Here is a 22,124-nt window from a genome sequence, read left to right as displayed (position 1 = left end):
GGGAGACAGTCAGAGTGAGATAGAGGGAGAGATGGAGGGAGAGAGAGATGTGTGTATGCCGGGTCTGGTGGCTCAGTGGACGAAGCCGTCCGCTGCAGGGACCTGTGTTCAACCTCATGGTCACAGTTTTTTTTGTTGCTTTAGCCCCGCCCTCTCCCCCACTGACCCCGCCCTCAATGGTGCGGCCCTCGGACACAAACCACACTGTTAATTTGGCGCCAGAGAAAAAGTTTGTGAGTACCAATGCTCTATAGGATAACTTTGGGCCCAGTGACCTCTGCACCCGAGTGCACCAGTGCCTCTGGTAGTGAAGTACCCATAGCATTGCATTGGTCTCACTGTATTGTGCTAAATTTTATCCTAAATACAAAGTATCTTTTTCTGTACTGAAAAGTATCCCGATCACATGTTAAGTACTGTTTGATTCAAACCAATTGCCAGTAATTTAAAGTATCAAAAAACACAGTTGATGGACAGAATGCAGAACAATGTCTTACATTCACCCCAGTAGGAGAGCAAGAAAACGATGGATTTAGGCCCAGATCTTTGTACTGGGGTGAATGTAAGACATTGTTCTGCATTCTGTCCATCAACTGTGTTTTTTACAATTTTCACCCCAAGTGGGCTGGGTATGCTCAGACGTGAGTGCCAGGCTCTCCACATCACTGGAGTCAAGCTATCCAGGCTGAAGAAGGCTGATAGCCAGAAACCGGTCCTTGGATGCTTGAATCCGGTCTAGGAAAGACATGGCTTGGTAGTTCGGGCTGGACTGTTCCCATGAGGCACAGAGTCAAGGCTGATTTGCATATAGCCAGTGTCGGACCTAGGGTGGTGTGGAGAGCAAAAAACGATGGATTTAGGCCCAGATCTTTGTACTGGGGTGAATGTAAGACATTGTTCTGCATTCTGTCCATCAACTGTGTTTTTTGCAGTTTTTTACTAATTTAAAGTATTGCATAAAACTCCACTTGCCCTTGCCTGTAACAGAGTTCAACTTGGTTCCTAGAAATAAAATGTAACTTAAAGTAATATTTTTGTACAAAACATTGGCCTGGGGTTAGTGTGTGTTCCTGCCTTGTATGAGTATGTACACTAAATGTATTCACTCTACCCTCTGGTAAGCCTAACTGCTCAGCCACCGCTACCGCTAAATTGAGAGTAAGGTATTATCTACTTTAACCTCTACCATACCTTTGGGGACTCACTGGACCCTGTGCACAATAAACCTCTTTTTGGTATAGTATATACAGAGCTAGCTTCCTACATTGGTGGCTCAACGGTGGGGGCTTTGACTTTGCATTCTTTGAACTACTCATCCAATGCCTGATCACACAACAAGACTCCTAAATTGTCTTTAGATTCTGATTTTTTGTAATTAACAAATTAAATAAAATGTCTATTGGGGCCTTGGTTAAGTTCCTTTACCATTTTCTCGAAATAACTGACTATATTTAGGGATTAAAGTATTTTAGAAGTTTTTGAGCTCTTGAAAAAAAAAAAATCCCCACTACTAGTGAAATAATAACTGCTATACAGGACAGGGTTGAAGAGCTCCACCTCACCCCTTATCTCCATCTACAGATGAGAATTCAGAACCCTGTGTAAACTTAAAAGGATTTCCATGGGGTCCCTTGCTTACATGGTTAAGCTCAAGGAGCTCTTGGCAGAATATGAAAGGGATTACCCTTCTGAGGGGGCAGATCCAAAATCCGATGATGATGAAGTTAGTTGTGTCGAGGACAACCCCCCAACCTGTCTCAATAAATAGGGAGAGCAGGGTGCCATGCCCCTGACTCCAAGTTATTACTCACAGATCCTAGATCCCACATAGGTGGGTTAGATCCTTATGAGATCATTGAGGACTGCCTCAAAGAAGAGGACATCCTTCTAGCAAGGTTGACTAAAAGAATGGATCTAGAGTCCAGACTCCTGGCTCCGGAAAAAGAAAGAGCAGCGATGGGCTTACCCCCCATCAATGGTGGCAGCAAACCAAATAGGGAAATAGAGCAATCTTATGGCCATGAAATCCACAAAGGGATTGTCCCCAAATATGAGGAAGGTGATATCATCACCAAATGATTTACAACCTTTTGAGAGGGTCTGTGGCATGAGAAAAGTGAAGAAGTCCTACTGAGGAGCATTACTTTGGAAACTGTTCACTGTTAACTGCAGGGACAGATTTCTGACCTTTACTGGAGCAGAGACTGAGTCCTATGACCACATGAAGGCCACCCTGTTTAAGGGCTTTTGACTCACAACTGAGGAGTATAGGAGTAGATTCAGGGTGGCTCACAAAACCCCAAGCCAGTCTTGGGATGACTTCTCAGTAATAACACTAGCTGGTTGGTTAAATGGAAGTGAAGTGCAGGACTATGTTGGGCTTTATAATCGTTCACATGTTTAGTAACTGCACACATGAAAAGTTGCATGAGTATCTAGGGCTGATTTCTCCCTAAGATTTTGGACAAAATGCTGACCCCACCCCCCTCTCCCCCACCCCCCCCACCAAAAGAGAAAAACCAAACGTTTACTAAAGGCCCCCAAAAACCTGCTTAGGAGGATGAGCCCCAGAAATCTTCCCAGCTCACAGGTGGGTGTCACACCTGTAAGAAGGCAGGACATCAAACTGGAGATTCTGCCTGTCCCAACAAGAATGCCTATAGTCCACCTCCAGTTAGAACTTATGTGCCGGATCTCCCAATGGGTTCAACAGTGTGCCCAGAGCAAATCAAGGTTCATACTGAAACTGCTGTAGTCTCTGAAGAAAAGGAGAAAGTCTGCTACTTTTGCCGCCTGATCCCCTGACTTTAAAGTAATGCCTCCAAGTACCCCTTAGTGACTGGGACTAGAGTAGAAGCCCTGAGTGATAAAGGTTCCAATGTCACTATAGGGCAATGTACACTTGTTTACTGCACTGGAAAAACCTATCCAGTCACCAACGCAGACAGTGTCACTACAGACTATTCCATGGCTATGGTGACCTTAAACTAGGGGGGGGGGGAGTTGGCCTGAAACAGGTAGTGGTTTCTCCAAATTTTCCAGTTGCCTGTCTGCTTGGAAATAACCTGGAGACCTCAATATTGGCCAAGGTGGAGCTGAAAGCCCATGCAGCCATCCTGCACATCCCTGAGATAGTGTGTGTAAAGACTAGAAAACAGAGAGGGGCACAGAGTTAAAAATATGTTTTGGAGCCTGAAAGGATGGCCCAACCTTCTAAGAGGAAAGGTAAGAAGACTAGGGGACCAGCTTCTGAGCAGCAAAAAGCTCAGGACGCCTCTCCTCGTGGAGAGGACTTGCCAGCTCAAGAGGGAACTGAGTCTATGGAACTTAGACCGTACCAGGTTGAGCTCTTGGGCCCAGGGGGGCCTTCTAGGGAACAACTGTGCCTTGGACAGCAGATCTGTCCCACTCTTGAGAGCCTGCAACATCAAGCTGCTGCACAAGAAAAGATAGATGTCAGTGGCTCCCACAGGACCTATTGGGAGGAATGACTCCTGTATACTGAGGCCAGAGGCCCCAAACCTGTTGCCACTGGGAGAGTGGTAGTGCCTCAGCTGTACAGAGAGTTCCTATTTACATTGGCCCGTGACGTCTTGCTTTCTTCTAGAAATAAAACATAAGTATACCTTTTTTCTACTCGCATAGCTAGTCTGGATTCTGTCTTTGAGTGTGTGCTATCATTTCTTGCCTTAGTGAATACAATAAATGCTTAACACACCCTCTGATGAGCCTAACTGCTCGACCACACTACCACAAATCGAACTGTTAGTGATTGTTTAATTTAGCCTCTGCTATACCTCTGGGGAGCCACTGATTTCTGTGCGCACTATATTGTACTTTGGTATAGTGTATATACAGGGCCAGCTTCCTACAGTCTGCAGATTGTGCATTTTGTTATTGGGTGTAAATCCGTTCAATAGGTGTTGAGAAATTTAAGAAAATACAGTTATTGTGACCTTAACGACTTCTTGAGAAATAACGAGCTTGTGCAGTGAAATGCAGCGCTCTGATTGGCTGCCAACACTTCAACCAGGAAGTGTTGGCAGCCATCTGCGGCGGTGCTTCAGCCGAGTCCCACAAAAAAACATAAAAAAGGAAAGGGGACAGGATAGGATTAACATGACCCCCAAGCCTTGGTCTTGGGGAGTGGAGGGGTCTGGGTCCCCACCAGGCCAAAAATGCATTTTTGAAATAAATAAAATTGCTGATAAATGGCATTATTTGCAGGAAAAAAGCAAGTGTGGGCTCTCAGCTTGGTTTTAAATAGTCAATAGTTGAGGCAGGTCCCGCTGGATATCATAAAAATAGCAGGGGGGGGGTCCGGGCTTTTAAAAAAAAAAAAGCCGGGAGGATAGCCGCCTCCCAGGGCAATCGCTTGTTATGTATGCAGGGGTGCCCTTGCAGCACCCATGCATCCCAGGCACCGCTACTGGCCTGGGGCAAATATTTAGAAAAGAATACAAGGGGGCATGTGGCCCCTACACAATCTCTGGGACGGTGATCCTCCTCAGGGCACTTATAAAATATGTATGCGGCGGACCCGCCACCTCCCCACGGCTATGAGATTAATGTGGGAGGCCCGTGGGGCACACCCGAGGACTGCCACCTCCCCGGGACTTTGTACAACGAAACGGGGTTCCTGGTTGCCATCTAAGTGCAGTTTGTCAGCGAACTTCAGGCTCAATGTGTTCATACATCACCATCTTTCCTTATAAGTTGGTTCTGTGAACTAAGGCATCTTTTCTTTATAAAGTTGTGATGCTGTTCCACATCGGTCAAACAATCACCCTGCTGGCAATCTATGCTCCGTATCACCCTTCTGAGGAGGAGATACTCCATCACTTTGACCCCAGAAGAGTACGGAACTTTTACATCGATCATAATTAAGACCACGGTGTGGACGATCAGCCCTTGTGGGATTTGCTTGAGCGAAAAAAGGCAAGATTGTTCAGAAGTGTACCATCTAACTCTGGATTGCACTCTGCATTAATATCTGCACAGGATTGGGGAAGAAGGATTGCATACCCATTCCACTAGGGCCACTCCTACCACCATTGCGTTAGCATGTGAAGTCCCTGTCCTAGAAGTATTCCAGTCAGTTACATGGGCGTCCCTCCAGACGTTTATGAAGAGCCATTGTCTGGACAGTCAAATCTGCACTTTGCCCGGTTGGGCCTGCTGGACTTTTTGTTCAGACCCACTTCCAACTAGGTACTGTTTTGGTATCTATCAGAAGAAAAATTACTTGCCTTTGGAACGCTCTTTCTGGTAGAGACTCTGTCAAGTCAAATATTCCTCACTGACTCTCCCATTCTCTCCGCTGTGTGACTGGACACTTCTCAATAATAAGATCCCAAGTCTAGGAAGCTGCACATTGGTCTATCAGTATGCTTTTGCGACTGAGGTAATGGACAGTTTTGAAAGAAACTGACAGCGTGTGGGAGAGGCGCCTTTATAGGTCCCACACGTCAATTTCAGAGCGTTACAGTGTCAGTGCGGAGCCACACAGCCCCACCTTCCGGCAGCAGACGTACTATGGAAACATTTCCGGATCCAGTTTGACGCTGGGGAATATTCAAAAGGTGATGAATCTGTGGCTACTGGCTAGACAGAGTCTGTACCAGAAAGAGTTTCACCAAAGGTAAGTAACTTGTTCTTTGGGCAAATCCTAGTGCTATGCCCTAATGTGAAGGCTTCTCAAAATGTGAAAAATGTTGCCCAAGCATTTTTGCTTATTCATTGATTCTACATGTGCTCTGTTCAATATATATTTATTCTGTATCCCGAATAGTTTTTTCTCACCTGAATCTGCAAGTTCACTGCCAGTCTGTTGAAAACGAGCACCCAAAATAAAATGAATTATGAGCATAGTGTAAGTCAGTTTTGACTCTTGCTTAAGACATTGGTGATGTCCATTTTTCATTATTCTTACTGTTATTTTTGGAGATTCCTACATTTACGTTTGTCCATGAAATCTTCAGTGAAAGTGGCTGATGTGTCTTAACTCTTGTTGTGTTAAAATTGTTATAAGCTTGGTTATAGTACTGAGCACCTCCATGCTGTTTCGGTTTGCTTCCTAAATAAAGTTGAATTTTTACATTTGTTCCTTTGGTCCAGTGATGCAAAGTTAGATTTCATATTTTCTTCAGTCACCATTGCGTTAAATTAGGTAAATAAGTTGGTGCATTCCAAGTGTTTTCTTAGAATGTACTATACCAGACTTGTATGGTGTATCTACTTAAATGAACAGCTGAGGGTGTGCAGTCCTTACTTTCTTTCTGTAATTATTGGACATAGGTGATGATTGAGATAATAAAAGCTCCACTGAGAGCGATGGGTTCTACTGATGGGCCCAAGTCAAGTGACAAATCTTTTATTCTTCTATTATTAGTAGCAAGGACGCCTTCTTATTGCTGTGCTGTGGATGAGACGACGATTGAACAGGCATATTAAAAGATGTATTCACACACAGCACATGTATATGGGAATGGGTGTTATAAATCAGGGACCACTGGCTTTTGAACAGACGTCTGTTTGCTTCTTGACAATGTTTATTGTTCTGTAATTGATGCAGGATGGAGATAACTGTTATAATACTGTATGGTTATCATTTGTGCTTGGAAGTATTAATTCCAGATAGCAAAATATCACCTTATCTACACAAGTTTAAGCAAAATATCACTTCATCTACACAAGTTTAAACAATGTGTTAACTTTCTTTAGGATTGATTCACAAAGTTAAATGTAATAATGTGATGATTTATAAAGAAGTATTGTTGCAGCCAGCAAAATTTACCAAGGAGCTTTAACAAACCGCTAATATAAACTTTAATCTCATTTATATCTTGTAGCTGAAACATTGTAGTCGGTACATACATGATTTGTTTCCTTCTTTGATCAAGAACTTGGACCCAGTACCTCTCCGTCATCTTCTAAATCTTGTTTCAGGACTTCACCCCAGTGCTCATACTGAACAGGTATCACATTATACAAGTTATTTAATGCTCAATTGTAAAACATTTTTGAGGTTTATATCAAATTGTCATTTACTAACTTATACTTCAGTCCTTGATAAATAATAGAAATGTTGCCAGACCTGCTGGTCTATTGACTTGAATAATCTACTCCTCCCAGCTGCAATGCTCTTCACTCCTAAACTAGTCTAAAATTGTGTGATCTATGGCAAATATTTTATTTCACTGAGACACCTTTTTCTTTGTTCTCATATCAGAGCACCTTCAAATATGTGAGCTCTGCATTTCTGCTGTGCAAAAAACTATTTTTCTGATTAAATACATGAAACCTTTGCTCCATCCATATATATATATATATATATATGTGTGTGTGTAATTTTTTTATTTAAAATATAAACACAGAATAAACATAACAAAGACATAATATCCAACTACAAAATATACAATAAAAAAATATCAATATACAGCTAGAAAAAACGAAAATGGTAAATCATACCAAATCAACTGAAATACTACAGCAATGCACAAAAATTATACATCACATACCATATAACCAGATGAAGAATAGAGGGTAAGTGAGTTCCAGTGTTAAAGTGCGGGTTACACCCGACTGTGAAACAATACGATAAATCAGGCGTCCATGGTGCATCGATCCTGCGTGCGGAAACATGGGTAGGGGGGTATACAGGCCCAGGTGAGTGACATAGGCAGCCAGTGTGCTGGTCATTCAGTGGCTTGGGCTGCCTTTTGAAGCAGCATCCGCCTGCGAAGCAAGTAATGTTCGCTACAAAGCACAAAGTTTAATATGGTTAACCAGTCCTAACGGACCCAGCTCAGGGGAAGGTGCAAGAGGAGTTTCTATTATTTGCGCCTGCGTTGCGAAGACTTCCTGCTAGTAAGCCCAAACTGGAGGGCAAGCCCAGGACATGTGTGCAAAATCGGCATCTAAAACATTACACTTAGGGCAATTTATGGGTTGAGTAGGGTCAAACTTTGCCAGTTGGCTAGGGGTTACATAAATTCTGTGGACATACTTAAAGTAAAGCAATTTATACCTATGGTTAGGAGATACTCTATGGGTCTGTTCGAGACAAAAGGCCCACACCTTGTCAGTCAGGGAATGTCCAAGATCGCTCTCCCACCTCTGTTAGTCCTCTCTTCCCGTCCCACCTGCAGCTTCAAACAGGCCTTATACATTTTTGTGACCAAATGTGATCCAGTGTCGTCAGCAATGAGTAGGGTAAGCGGGGAAAGTCTTCGTACGGGGCGGAGAAAGTGGCCCGAAGGGTCCCCTGAAGCCGGTCCATGTTTAGGGAGTCTATGCCAGTCAGTCCGGGGAGTTGTGTCAAGTCAGATAATTTTCGAGCCCGGCCATCCAGGAAAAGGGATCCAAAAGTGTCCATACCAGTTTGGAAAGAGTGGCCAAGACTCCCCTGTCAGTGGTGAGAAGTAAGAACAGATTGAGCCAGCGGGACGGCGGGAGAGTAACCGTTGCTCCATATATAAGAATCTAGCCCTCATGAACCCAGACTTGCCTCCTAGTTCACGAACAGCATTGTCATCAGTGTGTGCACAGAAATATCTCTCAATTCATGATTAGAACTGTCACTTTTAATAAATGTATTACCAAAGCATGTTGTACTAGTTTAGTCATTTAAAGACATCACATTTTCCATTGAAATGGCTACAAAATTTCCCACTGACATGCAATTTTACTGATAATTCTTTTAGCCTGCAACCGATAATGTTTGTAACATGGGTTTCAGCAAATATTTAGCATGGCACATCACCAAGTAAGATTTTGTTTGAGCCTATTAAAATCTTCGTTTCCATCCCACTGCAAAATTACCAAAAACTGTTCTGTTCGAGCTTCTGATATACTTTGAAATATTTGTACTGTTCATTTCCAGGCAATTTAAATGTTCTGAATTATAAAAAATAAACCTGACATCCTACAGCCTTTCATTTTGCATGTCCTGCACCTAAGCATGATTGTCAGACAGTTCACTTTACAAAACCTAACTTTGCAGTCCGAGAAATAAAAGACCTGGACTGTTCATTTTGGAGAAGGGTCAGGACTGATTTTCTTACAGCTTGTTCCAAACGGAGGTGGAATAGTGGACAAAAGAACAATGGGTGTGTGGGTGTGCTAATCAAGTGATTGCCAGTGATTAGGCTTATTGCAAGCATCACCTTTGTGTGTGTTTTATGTAGCACCCTAAGTGGCAAGGTTATTCCCACATGTGGGTCCCATGCTCACTTTGCCACTGGAACCAAGCAATGCCAACTGAGGAGCCCCAGTATCGGCACAACCGGTCTTGGGTTTCATGTGTTCTGGTACCAGGGGGACTGAGCCTGGCAGTTCAGGCTGGACTGTTCCTATTGCTCTAGGGTCAGGACTAATTTGCTTGTGGTTTCTAACTGAGGTGGCATGGTGGGCAAAAGAACGATGGGTTAGAAAGCTACACCGAATGATTGCCAGTGGTTAGACTTATTGCAAGCATTCCTCCCCTCGCCTTTTATGTGAGTAGCCCTTGACCCCTGCCTTGTGCTCCACTCTTCCTGGCTGCTGCCTTAGAGCTGTAACCGAGAACTACTTCTCAGGCCCAGCTGCTCTAGGCCCATCGAGGTTTGGCTCCCATCTACCACTTCTCCTCTGTGTTACTTCGCCATTGCCGTTCATTCTTTTAATTTTCTTTTTGGTGCCTGTATTTTTGTATATTCACTCCCGTTTTATTCGGATTTTATTGTTCTGCTGTTTTTGTATTTATGTATTTGTATTTATATTCAACTCCTCTGCTGCAGTTGTCGCTCTATTGCTGCTTCTGCACCCCACTGGTTTCCCGCCTTCCTGCCAGCCCCTCCCTCCCCCACCTCTCAGGACTACTCATGGAGGCTACTAGCGCCAAAGGCAAGCCAGTCTGCACCCGTACGCACCCTGGATCTCCTTCCCTCCTTGCTACACCACCTCTGAGCTACTAGCCCAGGACCCTGGAGACTGTAACACCTCCCCGAGACGCCCGTATGACCCTTCGCCTGCAATCGCTGCTGGTTCACCTTCAACACGGAAACCCTCACGTTGCCTACACAACAGATCCTCAACCCTCCCCAACAGCTCCAGTGAATGCTGCTCAACTCCCATTCCCCTGCAAGCACGCCACCGAAATCTAGGACACCATCAACACCTCCGGCCCGACAAGATGTTCTTCACGAGACCAGACTCACACCAGACACCGCGACCGCAACACCCCATGGTTACAAGATGATTCACAGGGACCGGGGCAACAAACACAGAGGAGGCATCGCCATCATCCACAAGGAGACTTTCCAGTGCACCACCATCGAGGAGACATCCCTTCTACCATGAAACTCTGAATCGATGAGCACACTACCGTCAGAGGAACCCTCTCATATGGACGCCTGGACCCCTGTCCTGGCTTCTGCAACACCATCTCTGAACTCATTGCTCTCCTGGCAATCAACTCCAAGCACTACATCTTCCTCAGCGACCTCAACTTCCACCTTGACGACTCCAATGACAACAACTCTGCCAACCTCTTGGAAAGTATGAGCAACATCGGAGTCACGCAACTAGTCACTAGCCCCACACACTGGGCAGGACACAAACTTGGCCCAATCTTCATGGTCAGCTACAAAATCAATTCGGCCGTGCCACCAAACTCACCTGCACAGACCACAGCATAGTCCACTTTCCATTGCAGGCTCACCCTTACCCGCCCCAACACACGCCTGCTGCAAATGGAGCAATGTTACTGAGACCCAATGGATTGGCGCCGTCAACTCCACCAAACCCCCTCCCCACCAGCAACTTGGAGCTAGCTGTCCATAACTTCTCCGACTGGATCGCCAGCTGCGCCTACACAATCGCCCTCTTGAAAATGACCAGCACCTAGAAACCCTCCAAACATGCCAGTTGATTCACCCCCGAAATCCGCAGCTTCAAACGTGTGTGTTAACAACTGGTGAGACAGTGGCGCTCCAGCAAAGAACCCCTCTGACCATACCACTTTAAAAGCTCCAATTACCACAACCTTCTCAAGAAAGCCAAAAAGAGAGCCTTGACCACCCTCATCGAAGCCAGAGCCAATCACACAAAATAACTTTACAGCATAGTCTGAAAATTCTCCTGCCCAACAGCCACAGAGACCATATTTTCTATATAAACTTATGTGGAGTCTCTATTTGTGGTGTGCCTAGTGTGTCACTGATGTGTGTGTTGCGCAAACACATTACACATTGTCTCTGGGATAAGCCTGACTGCTCTGCCAAGCTACCAAGGGCATGAGCAGGGGTTATCTTGGGTGTGTTACTCCTTTACCCTGACTAGAGAGGTGGATTCTGCCTGGCTTAGGTGTATACTCTAGCCAACTAGAAACCCCATTTATAACATTGGCGCTTTGCACTAGGGCCTCTTTCTTACCAAAAGTGGTACACATCATTCCACGTGGGCTATTCTGTTACCTTGCCAACTTTCTCCGCACCCCTCTAAAGAAGATGAGCGACTCCACTGTCTGGGCCCAAAAAGAGTGTTGTCATTTTACCTTGAACGCACTAAAGAGTTAGGGGTAGACAACCGACTCTTTGTGGGGTATGTTGGATCAAAGAAAGTTTGTGTTGCGCAGAAGAGGACTATTGTGCGATGGGTCGTTCTTTACATCAAAACTTGCTACGCTCTGGCCAAAAAGCGTTCTCCTGAAGGTTTAAGGACCCAATCCACCAGAGCTAAGGCTGCTACCATTGCATGGCAACGTGGAGTTCCAGTCCTTAACATTTGCCAGGCAGCAACGAGGGCATCCCTGCACACATTTACCAATCACTACTGCCTGTACAGTCCAGTCCGAGGCACTTAACTTCTGTAACCCCTTATTTGGTATGGACATGATGTAGCTGCAAATTCCTTACCAACTCACCCATTCTCCCTGCACTGCAGACACGTTTCTAGGGTCAGGGCTAACTCCCTTTCAGGGCCCTAGATGCTCACAAACACACCAATATCAGTGCACTGCATGGCTCTACCCTTCTGGCATGGAAAGTAGTGAAAAGTAACTGATGTCAGCATGCCAAGGTGGCGCCTATATAGGTGATGCAGACTTCACAATGGCGGAAACTACGCTGACGATGTCATGCGTAGGTGGCATATGCCTGACGCCTCTGAAATTCAAAGGTAAGGAATCTGCGACTAGATCATATCTCTACCAGTTAAGGATATTGACTGATAATGTATACATCGATGTAAGCTTTAAGTCTTCACTTGCTCCATGCACCCACCAACATAGCGCTGCTTTCTGTTGGAAGCTCAAGAGGATTTGTTTTCCTTTCTAGACTTGCTTAGGGACAACTTAATTAGGTAAGTTCAGAGTGTAAAAAATAAAGGTAACATTGTAAATGTTAACAGAACTTTTAAGTTTAAATCTTTTTATTTAGATTTCGTAAACAAGGGCTAGCAGTCTGATACACATATGTTATCTAACGCTGGTCAGGTAAACCAACAATGAGATGCAAGTAGATAAGACTCACATGTACAAATGGCCGAAAAAGGAAACTTATTCTACCCTCCCATCCACCCCTCAACCAAACCCTCGTCGTCCAACTAAGAGGCCAATACGAGACATGCTTACTTCACTTCTTTCAGCGAGGTATCCTGGGGCTCCCCCTCGGAGGGCACTGATAGGCACAGCAGGCGGAGGTACCTCGGGCAGGTGAGCTCCCTAAACTCAGAGCCCAATAGGGTGAGGAATGGCTGCCAGAGATCTACAAAAGTGGAGCCTTTTCAAGCTAAAGTAAGACCCCCAGAACCTGCCCAGACGCTGCAGCCAGCCATTAAATGTGGGGTTGGGAGTGGTCCTCCTGTGAAGCAGGATGTTCTGCGTGGTGAACCCAGGGTGACCGCAATCTGGCGGCCACGCTGTGATATGCGTAGGTATGTGAGAGTATTCGGGAGGCCCAGTAGAACATAGCTTGGAAAACGTGGGAGCTGAGTGTTTTTCTATTTCATCGATAACCTGCGCCCAATACGTGTGCAATTGTTCACAGTCCCACAAAAGGTGTACCAGTGTGCCTCGCCTCCCACTGCTCCGCCAGTAGTTGGCACTCTGTTGGGGGTCCATTGAGTGTAGGTGGTCGGTGTGTAGTACCAGTATGATATCGCCTCAGGGTCTCCGTCAGTCCCATGTTGTGTGCTGAATGCAGAGCTCTATAATAAATGCCTTCCCATTCTTTGCGACTGAGGGCCTGACCCAGGTCCCGATCCTAATGCGTGCGCCCTAACAGAACTTTTAAAGAGAGATTTAATACAATTTACTTTGCTGCTTGGAGAAATATAGGTTATTTTTTGTTTTGAATGTTACAAATCTAATGTTTAAGAGTATTAACAAAATGACCCTGTAGCAATGCATCTATAGAATTAGAACCAGAGGCTACTTTAATTGTTTTCCATTGACTAGGTGGATTCAAGAAAGTAATTGTAAGGTTTAAATGTTGAATGTGTGTTCCAGTGTTTTGAATGAATTAGAGTCAGAATTAGAATTAAATTCACCTTTTTTTCACCTGCAAATCTTTTTTTCATTTTTTTTTTTAGACTTTGTATTTGGCATCTATGCTTATTAAAGCACTGTGGAATAATGCTTTGGCTGCTAAGGCCCAGCTCTCTAAGCAGAGTTCATTTGCATCTTTACTCAATACCAATCTCCCCATGGGAAATAAAAAAGGTAAGCATGTAAAATCTGCATTATATTAGATTTGCTTTTGTCAAACACATTTTTGGGGCTCATCCACCAATTTTCTCCATGATGCCTGGTCTCTGGCATGACAAGTCTACTCCATAGACAATATCTACTTATTCGCTGTCTTGCTCCAACCACCTTTTCACCCTCTGTTCCGCAGCTTACAGTGTGTCTCTGATCACACATAACCAAGCGTAGGTGACCTTGATACTTAGTTGCTGTTAGCCCAAGTTCCCATTTACACTCAAAATATTTTTTTGCTTCAAACCACAACAGTTGACATGTTTGTCCACCACCAAGGATATTAACTGTGGCAAGCATCTTAAAAAGTGATGTGGTGCTAGGAAATATAATTTTAAGATTTCAGGCCCTGGGAAACCTTTGTGGTTAATACGAGGTGTCATCCCAGAGAACCATCATCTGCCCTCCATTTTTGCATTCTGGCAGTTCTGTCTGCTAGCCTTGTCGTAAATCAGAGGGCTGCAGGAGCAGATCTAAGGCCAGAGCTCCATGTACACGTGCCTATGCCAGAACTTGGCAAGTGCTTCCATTTAGACTTTGTGAAACACCTTTTTGAAATTATGATTACACTGAACACATTTTTAACAGATTTATATTTGCGGCAGACTATTTTGCTGTGCTAATCTAGTAGATTATATTGACTGACCTTGTTTTTTAATTTAGGATCTCCTGCTGCTAGCCCTCAAAGTAGTGACAACAGTGATACCCATCAAAGTGGAGGAAGTGATATTGAAATGGATGAGCAGCTTATGAACCGATCCAAACATGTTCAGCAGAGGCTTTCTGATTCTGAGGTATGGGACCATTTCTTTAGTTGTTCACTTTTATTTAATGTGTAAATTCTTTTTTCCTACATTCAATTTATGACAGATTTATATGAGAATATTTGAAATAAGCCAAGAAGCAGCTTGTGGAATGACCAAGGACTCATTCCTCCAGAGCCATTGGTGCTACCTCCCTTTTGGCACAAGGATTGCCTTTTCTCAATATTAGTCAGATCGTGACTTGGACATCCACACTTATGTTCACAAAGCACTACTTCCTTGATAGTCAGGTCCGACTGGAAGGGCATTTTGCCCATTCAGCCTGCAGGACCTTTTTTATCGAGCCCATTCCACAGACCCTCTACCTTGGGAGGTACTGCTTTGGTATCTATTCTGAGGGTGAGGAATCTGCAGTATCCATCATAAGAACAAGTTACTAATCTTTGGTAGCGCTCTTTCTGGTGGAAACTCTTTATATCCATGATTTTCTACTGTCATCTCACCTCCCCTGTACTGTTGAATGGTCTCTTTTCCATCTAAAAAAGCCCAAGCTAAAAAACTGCACACTGGTACTTTGATTTGTTTTTGGTACCATCGTCCAGTGGTAAGATAGAAACTGACACAGGCATGCAGGTGTGGCACTTCTTCAGCACTGTTCATCACTTGCGCACTATTTTGGGTTCAATTTAGTAGTACAGTCTTAAATCCCATCTCAGTAGCTGGAAGTGACACTTTCAAGATTTTACCACTTTCTGTCCATTTACTGAGTCTGTTGTTTAAAGAATATTCATCTGCCTGAAAGAAAAGACGTTCTTCATCTGTCTTCATTTTTTAATTTTTAGCAGCCTTCTCTAGGAGCCGCTACTTTTACTCATGCGATCCTTAAATAACAAGGCAACTTTATTTAAAAATCATAAAACGTGGTTTAAAAAAAAAGTATATTTGGGCATAATCAATTTTCATTAAAGATCATGCACAACAACAGTTGGGCACACATGAGATGGATGTAGTTTATTTAAAAAAAAAACAGTCACAGATAAAGTTTTAAGAGTAAGTTGTGGTGGATTTGGTTGTAAAATATTATCATATGTATTATAAAACCTCATATTCCTTGAAAAATACTATTTACTATGGTTAAAAAACAAAACGTACTGAAAAATTAAATTTGCCAAGTAATGGTTAGCTACTCCAGAATTTACGCCACTGCCATGACACGCTCCTGACCTCATGCACAATGTCACTGATGATGACATTGAAGCATCACTGAAATCACAAATAACCTCTCCTATGGCATTACTGTTTGAACAAGTGCATTGTGTGATGCACAGTGTCTGCATGTTAAGCAAGTATATGAAATGATTTACCACCACGCAGTTTACCTCTACTAAAAGCTGTAGGAGGCTAGCTCAGTATATGGTGTACATCTATTGGCGAGGCACCCTGCACGGGGTCCAGGCAATCCTTACTGATAGTTGTAGTAGGCCCTTTTAACCAAAACTCTCGAGTGGTAGCTGTGGAGAGCAGCTAGCAGCTAAGGCTTAATAAGGAGGGTGTAAAGTGGGTAAAACCACCACTCATTCAGTCAGTAAAGCTTAAATACAAGAAAGAACCACAGCAGTGTTAGAAAAATACCTTTTATCATAAACCAACACTAAAATTACCTTTGGTATATCTCCTGCCTAAGAGCTATCAATACACAATAGAATATAATTCAAATCCGGTAAGTTAAGCACATAAAACACCTGGACCCCTATGGGGGTCCAAAACGCATACTAAAAAAATGGAATGCAGGATGAGTACCCAAACAAGACAACCACCCAAGGATCTGTGGACCAGGGGAAGCAAGAAACCACCAAAGGTAAGTAGCTAGGATTTCCAAGGGGCCTAGTTCAGAGGTAATACTCCTGGTCAGCGTCCATTGGATAACATAGGGAAGTTGCGTTTGGAGTTTTATAGATTCAGGACCCTTCCCTCCGTGGATACCCATAGATCCAGTATACCTACATTACGGTGCCCGGGTCCATAGGTGCGAAGTGGTGTCAGAACCACCTGTTGAAGTCAATGGAGGACCTCAGCTGTCTGGCAGCTCCAGAGTCTCGTGGACCAGGTTGGTGGAACCCAAATGTGTATTCTAGTCAAAGTACCTGCAAGGAGAGGGGACAGAGTCCAAACCACCCGAAGGCATCCAGGAGGTCAGGAGCACAATGCCAGCCCTTGTAGTGGGTACTTCGCTGTAGCATGAAGCTCTTGAAGGTGCAGCTGTGGAGCCTAGGCAAAGATGCAGAAGCACAGGAGTCATCCACAAGCTCTTCCACATCAGTTGAACAGTGCAAGAGGGTCAACTAACAAGCCTTGGCAAGCAGGGATTGTGAGAAGTTGCACAATATGCAGTAGAGCCCTAGGGGCACGTAAAACCATATACTAAAATAGTGGTATAAGAACCACGTCACGAACAAGGAATAGGCCTAGGGAATCGCTGGGGCTACGCTGTACTACCAAAGGTTAGGAAGCAGGAGGCCCACGGGAGGCGTGTGCAGTGTCTTAACACACACGCGAGTTACCATAGAGTTATAATGGGAACAAAAGAATTGGAAAAAATTTTGGGGGGAAACTTCCAGATGGACTAGTAGAAAGCTACTGAAAACTGGGACACTAGGATAGTTAATACCCACAGGAGCACCGGAGTACTTGCGTTACCTCACCCGCAGGAAGCGGGCGCATAGGTGTCAAAGTGGGTCGGGTTTCGTCGCGGAATCCTATGGAGCCTTGAAGAAAGATGCTGCAGGCGACCAGGAGAGAAGTGTCCGGTTGGATCCAAGGGCGGATCGAGGATAAAGAGTACCTGAAAGCAGGAGGGACAGAGTATGGGTCACTAGCCAGTGACCAGGAAGGAACCAGGCGATGTCGTGAAGCAATCAGGTGATCTCGTGAAGCTTGTCTCTGCAGCCACGTGGTGCAGGAGGTGTCAACGATGACCAGGAGCTGGGCACAGACTGTCCCACGAAGGATCTCGCTGTTGGCAGTATCGGTTTCCGGATTGGAGTCAACAAGCCTTGGCAAAGGCAACCCACGCAGGAATCGAAGATGGCTTCTGTCGCAGACCAGCAAGGTCTGCAGGGCTTCTCCTTTTAAGGGAAGCAAGGGCCAGCCTGGAGCAACCAGGCCAGCGGTGTACATTTGTAGGTTTGTCGTCACAGAGGCCACTAGCCAACGGGCAAGTGACCGGACAGACGCGTCGAGCACAAAAACACTAGCAGGCCCCACGCGGCACTGGTGGAGTGTGGAGGGCTGTGCGTCGGTGTAGGAGGTGCTCAATGATTAGAGCGGCAGACCCTGATGCAGAGGTCTAGCCCGGGACCAGGGTTCAATTCCCCACCTCGGCGGGTCTTGGGCTCAAAAATTCCACGGACCTGATAATTCTCGCTTCGGTGCCTATTCCAATCATGGAGTCCCACTCTGCAACTCTGGGCAATAGCTTGCTTAATCTCCACAACGGCCCCCACAACGCTAAGGATGCCTGGCCTCCACCTTGGGGGTGCCCAGGAGTGGAAGCCTCACAGGGAAAGCCAGGATGGGTTCCACAGCGGTATTCGTACAAGCACCTTGAGACCCTTGCGGGTGAGTAGTGCGCTATACAAGTATCAATTTATATTTATATTTACTCGCAGCTGGGGCTTCTCAATCCCCAATGCACAGCTTCAAAGGTGCCTCGGGAGCTGCATAAGTAGCAAAGTGCAGGTTTTTCAAGATGGCTGGTCCCACGTCTCTCGTCGCCTCCACGGGTCTCAGCTTTGTTGTGGCTGTGGATCGGGTTCAAGGAAGTCTGGAAGTCTGGTTCTTGTCCGGCTCTGTGATCGGGCTCCGGTGGGAGCGTCGACTAAGAAAACCGCTGATCGCTGGATGGTGCCTGTTTGCACAGGGTGGTCACTCCTTGACCACAAGCGAGATTCTTCAGTCTTCTATGTTCAGTAGAATGTCTAAGGTCCAGAGTTTCGTTTCAAGTTTCAGTTCAGGATAAATCTAAAGTCTTTTGACTCAGCTTCTACCTATATACCAATCTGAGGGGCTGGATTACCTGCTAGGTCCCTCCTATGGGTGGGACCAGGGAAGGGGGTGGTTACACCCCTTTCCCTTTGTCCAGTTTTGCGCCATAGCTGGGGCTGGAGTGCCCCAGCAACTGGTTTGAACCGGGCTATGCATGGGACACCTTGTGTGCCCCAGGCAGTGTCTTATTTCATTCAGCCCTCCCTGCCCCAATACACTGTGGCCTGTCTGGGGTGGTGCTAGCACCTCCAAAGACAGGAAACCTATTGTCCAAGCCTCCCTCGCTGTAAGGACTCCCAGCAGCAGGAGGTCAGACTTGTGTCTGTGGCAGCAGCATCCATTTTGTGATGCTGAGGCTCTGGTTAACTTTAACCGGGTTTACTAGGAACAACATGTCTTCTCCCTCTAGAAGGGTGGAATGCTACCCCCGTCGCCAGAACTGGCGAGGGGGTAGTATTCCAAAGCGTATGACACCTTACACAACATGTTTTGATAAAGCCAAACCAAAGTTAGCATTCAACCGTGAGGATGATAATGCACTTAAGAGTATATGGTATGGCTATGTCATAGAACAGCTATAAGGACATGGTTCTGAAAGCTGCAGACAGGCTCAGCTCATTCTAGAGCCTCATCTCACATAAAACCAAGCACTCTGATTGTTAAGGCCTGCCATAGGAGTGACTTCTAGGTATATATGTGTCTATATGTAAAGGTAGGTATAGGGATACTACACCTAAGCAAGGGGTGATTACACAACCTTGCCCCAGCTGAGTGATCAGCCAGTTGTGTCAATGTGAATGGCCAGCCAGGGGTGGCATAATACATGCTGCAGCCCCTGGTAGGCCTTGGATGCACCTATGCCCTGGGTACCTAAGGTACACTGTACAGGGGCTCATAAGTTGACCCAATTCCCAATTGGTGATGTACCTAAAGTACATGGCATGAATTTAGAGAGAGAACAGCTGGGCGCTGTGGGTTTGATTAGCAGGCCCACAGTCACATTAAGTCGAAAACCAGTAAAGCAAAAAGCAAAAAGTGGGGTGACCATAGGAAAGCAGACCCTACTCTCCTACAGGGATGACGTCGCTCTTGGGGCTTTGTGATGTCAGAGGCCGGGGCTTCTTGGAACTTGAAGAGCTTCGATGAGGACAGCCATCAAACCTTCGTAATGATGAACAGACACGGTGCACAGGGGTGTTTCCAGTTGCCTGGAGAGGGATTACAGTCTCCCTTGCCTGGAGAGGGATTACAGTCTCCCAAGTTGCAGAGAAGACTTGTCAGGCCTCTGGAGAGCCAACAAACCTCCACCTGTGTTGCAGAGCCGGGAGGTGTCTGTGGGACAGCAGAATCCACAAGCTGTACATCGTCAAGATGCCTACGGATGCAGAGGATTGACTCCTTCGCTCCAAGGGAGATTCCTTCTTGCTATCTTGATACAGGCTGAGTCGTGGGGAGACTCCAGAGGATGCACTGCCACAGAAGTTGCAGAACCTGGAAGAGCACAGACATGAACTTGCAGTAGGAGTCTTCCTACCAGAAACAGTCGTTGTCTTAGTTCATGGCTTGGTAGAGCAGCATAGTTCGGTGCCCAATGGCAGAAGAATCTTTAGACAAATCATCACAGGAAGTCAGTCTGTTCTTGAAGACTAAGTCCGGAGGAATCTTAGGATCCACCCTCAGGGGAGCCTCTAAGTAACTCAGAAAGAGGGTAGGACTACTTCTGCAGTAACTGACCTATCAGTAGTGGTCAGGGATGCTACTCTTGGTCTAATCAGTCAGATGCTCCCAGGGGTCTCTGCCTATCTGAGGTTCAAGATGGCAGAACAAAGTGGCCACCTGGGGAAGATGGACAAGGGGGTGGTATTGTTAGGTACCTCAACCTAGGCCTAAGTAGCGAAGCAACCTTTTACCTGCATTTGTCCTACCTTGCTCTGCATAATGGTACTAGCGCTGACCTTTCACCCATTTATGTGCTGAATAAATGTCGATTGGTTTTCTTGAAACGAGCCTTCTCTATTATGCACAAGAATTCTTAGTCAATTCCCCTGCACATGACGTACATTACAGGGTTAACATACTTTGTATAAAAGTCATGGTCTTCTTTTTCCTAGGGCGGCAGAACTACTTTGCATAATTGCAAGTATTGATTTAATCTCATTTACATAATCGTACTCACAACATATAACTTGCAGTAGAAACACCAAGTCTATCTTTGTGGTATAAAAGAACCGCACCTTCACTAGGTAACCAGAAGAGACGCTTCCACACTGACACAAGATACTGAGTTCCGGGCCTGCTGAAGCTCCAACATGCCACGGTCTGACATCCCGTGAGGGGTGTTCCAACTACTGACCAATACAAGGTCCTTCATTCTCTAACATCAGGTAATTTGGTTGGCTCTTTCCTAGGGGATTCTTGGCTTTACACCCACATAAATGCTAGGTACCCTTAGGTAGGGTTTGCATCGTAGGAATACGCTACTGTCATATTTATATGCCTGCATATATTCAATGTTTGAGCACCATGGTAGAATTCTACCTTCTATTGATTTTGCTGGGGCTTCTTTTACATTTGATTTGGTCTACGGATTGTGGCAGCACACAAGTTTTATACTAGAATGATGCTGGTTCAATAAATGCTTATTGAAAACGTCCCCAGAGTTTATTCTTTGTATCTCTCTGAGACTGAGCATGATTGACTGAGCGAAAATTACTGTACTGTTTCCACGATCCCTGAAGTATCAAGGGTTGTCATGTTTGATGGTTGACAGAAATTATTCGCTCCTTGATAAGGTTAGGGGGCGTATGGTGGCACTGTGAGCTAGCTGGTCCAAAGGTCTAACATATCCTTTGAGGGTCTCCGGAATCAGTCTAGACACCAATCCGTCTGTGGTCCAAACGCGCTGATCCTATGTATTTTTAGGAACTACAGGCGCCCAATGTGGAGTTGAGATTCATGTCAACCAAATTGTGCCTTTGAAAGTATTCCTTAACTTCTAATATCTAAGGCAGAGAGGAGTGCTGCAAATGCTGGGCTTCAGAAAGTCGGTCCGCTACATTTATTTATTAATATTGTAAGTATATCAATTCTCAAATCAACAAAAGTCTGTGGCCCCAAATTTCTCAAGGTCAGCTGCTATTTTGATGGCAAGAACTAGGCTTTTTGTAGTCTTCTCGATAGATAGCGTGTAGATTGCTTTTGGTTTGCCTATCTTTAGGTGGATAGACTGCTGTGTTGGAGAATGACCGCTGTTTCAGTGAGTGTGTGGGATGCTACATCCGCTTCCATGGCCAGTTTGCCACTGGTGGACATTTGCATTGTGGCCACTGGGAAATCATACACATTTTCTATTAGCATTATCATCTAGATGCTGACACAAAGGCATGATGCGGTTGTTGGGCAAGGAGTCCTTGAGAATCTATTTGTATGATGAACCAGCTCTTCTCACTGCTTTGTGTTCTGAGTGTAATTTACATCTATAAAAATACTGAAGCTAGAGAAGATCAAATTACTAAACATTAAAGATTGGTCATCAGCATTGGTATCTTTTATAGATAATCATGCTACCCTTACTGCCG

At 45.1% G+C, this 22,124-nt stretch overlaps 1 protein-coding gene across 2 annotated transcripts in view; it reads left to right on the top strand.

Annotated features, from left to right (window-relative positions):
• Positions 1-22,124, top strand: part of USP34 (ubiquitin specific peptidase 34) — a 2,709,276-nt gene that overhangs the window by 306,817 nt on the left and 2,380,335 nt on the right. For both annotated transcript variants that reach the window (XM_086927486.1, XM_086927485.1), the window contains exons 11-13: positions 6,852-6,977; positions 13,573-13,702; positions 14,402-14,532. In XM_086927486.1, the coding sequence (XP_086783612.1) occupies positions 6,852-6,977; positions 13,573-13,702; positions 14,402-14,532 (387 nt within the window). The remainder of the gene's footprint in view (positions 1-6,851; positions 6,978-13,572; positions 13,703-14,401; positions 14,533-22,124) is intronic.

Source organism: Lissotriton vulgaris, chromosome 6, assembly GCF_964263255.1.
Source record: "Lissotriton vulgaris chromosome 6, aLisVul1.2, whole genome shotgun sequence".
Taxonomy (NCBI): domain Eukaryota; kingdom Metazoa; phylum Chordata; class Amphibia; order Caudata; family Salamandridae; genus Lissotriton; species Lissotriton vulgaris.
This window is presented reverse-complemented; position numbering and strand designations above follow the sequence as displayed.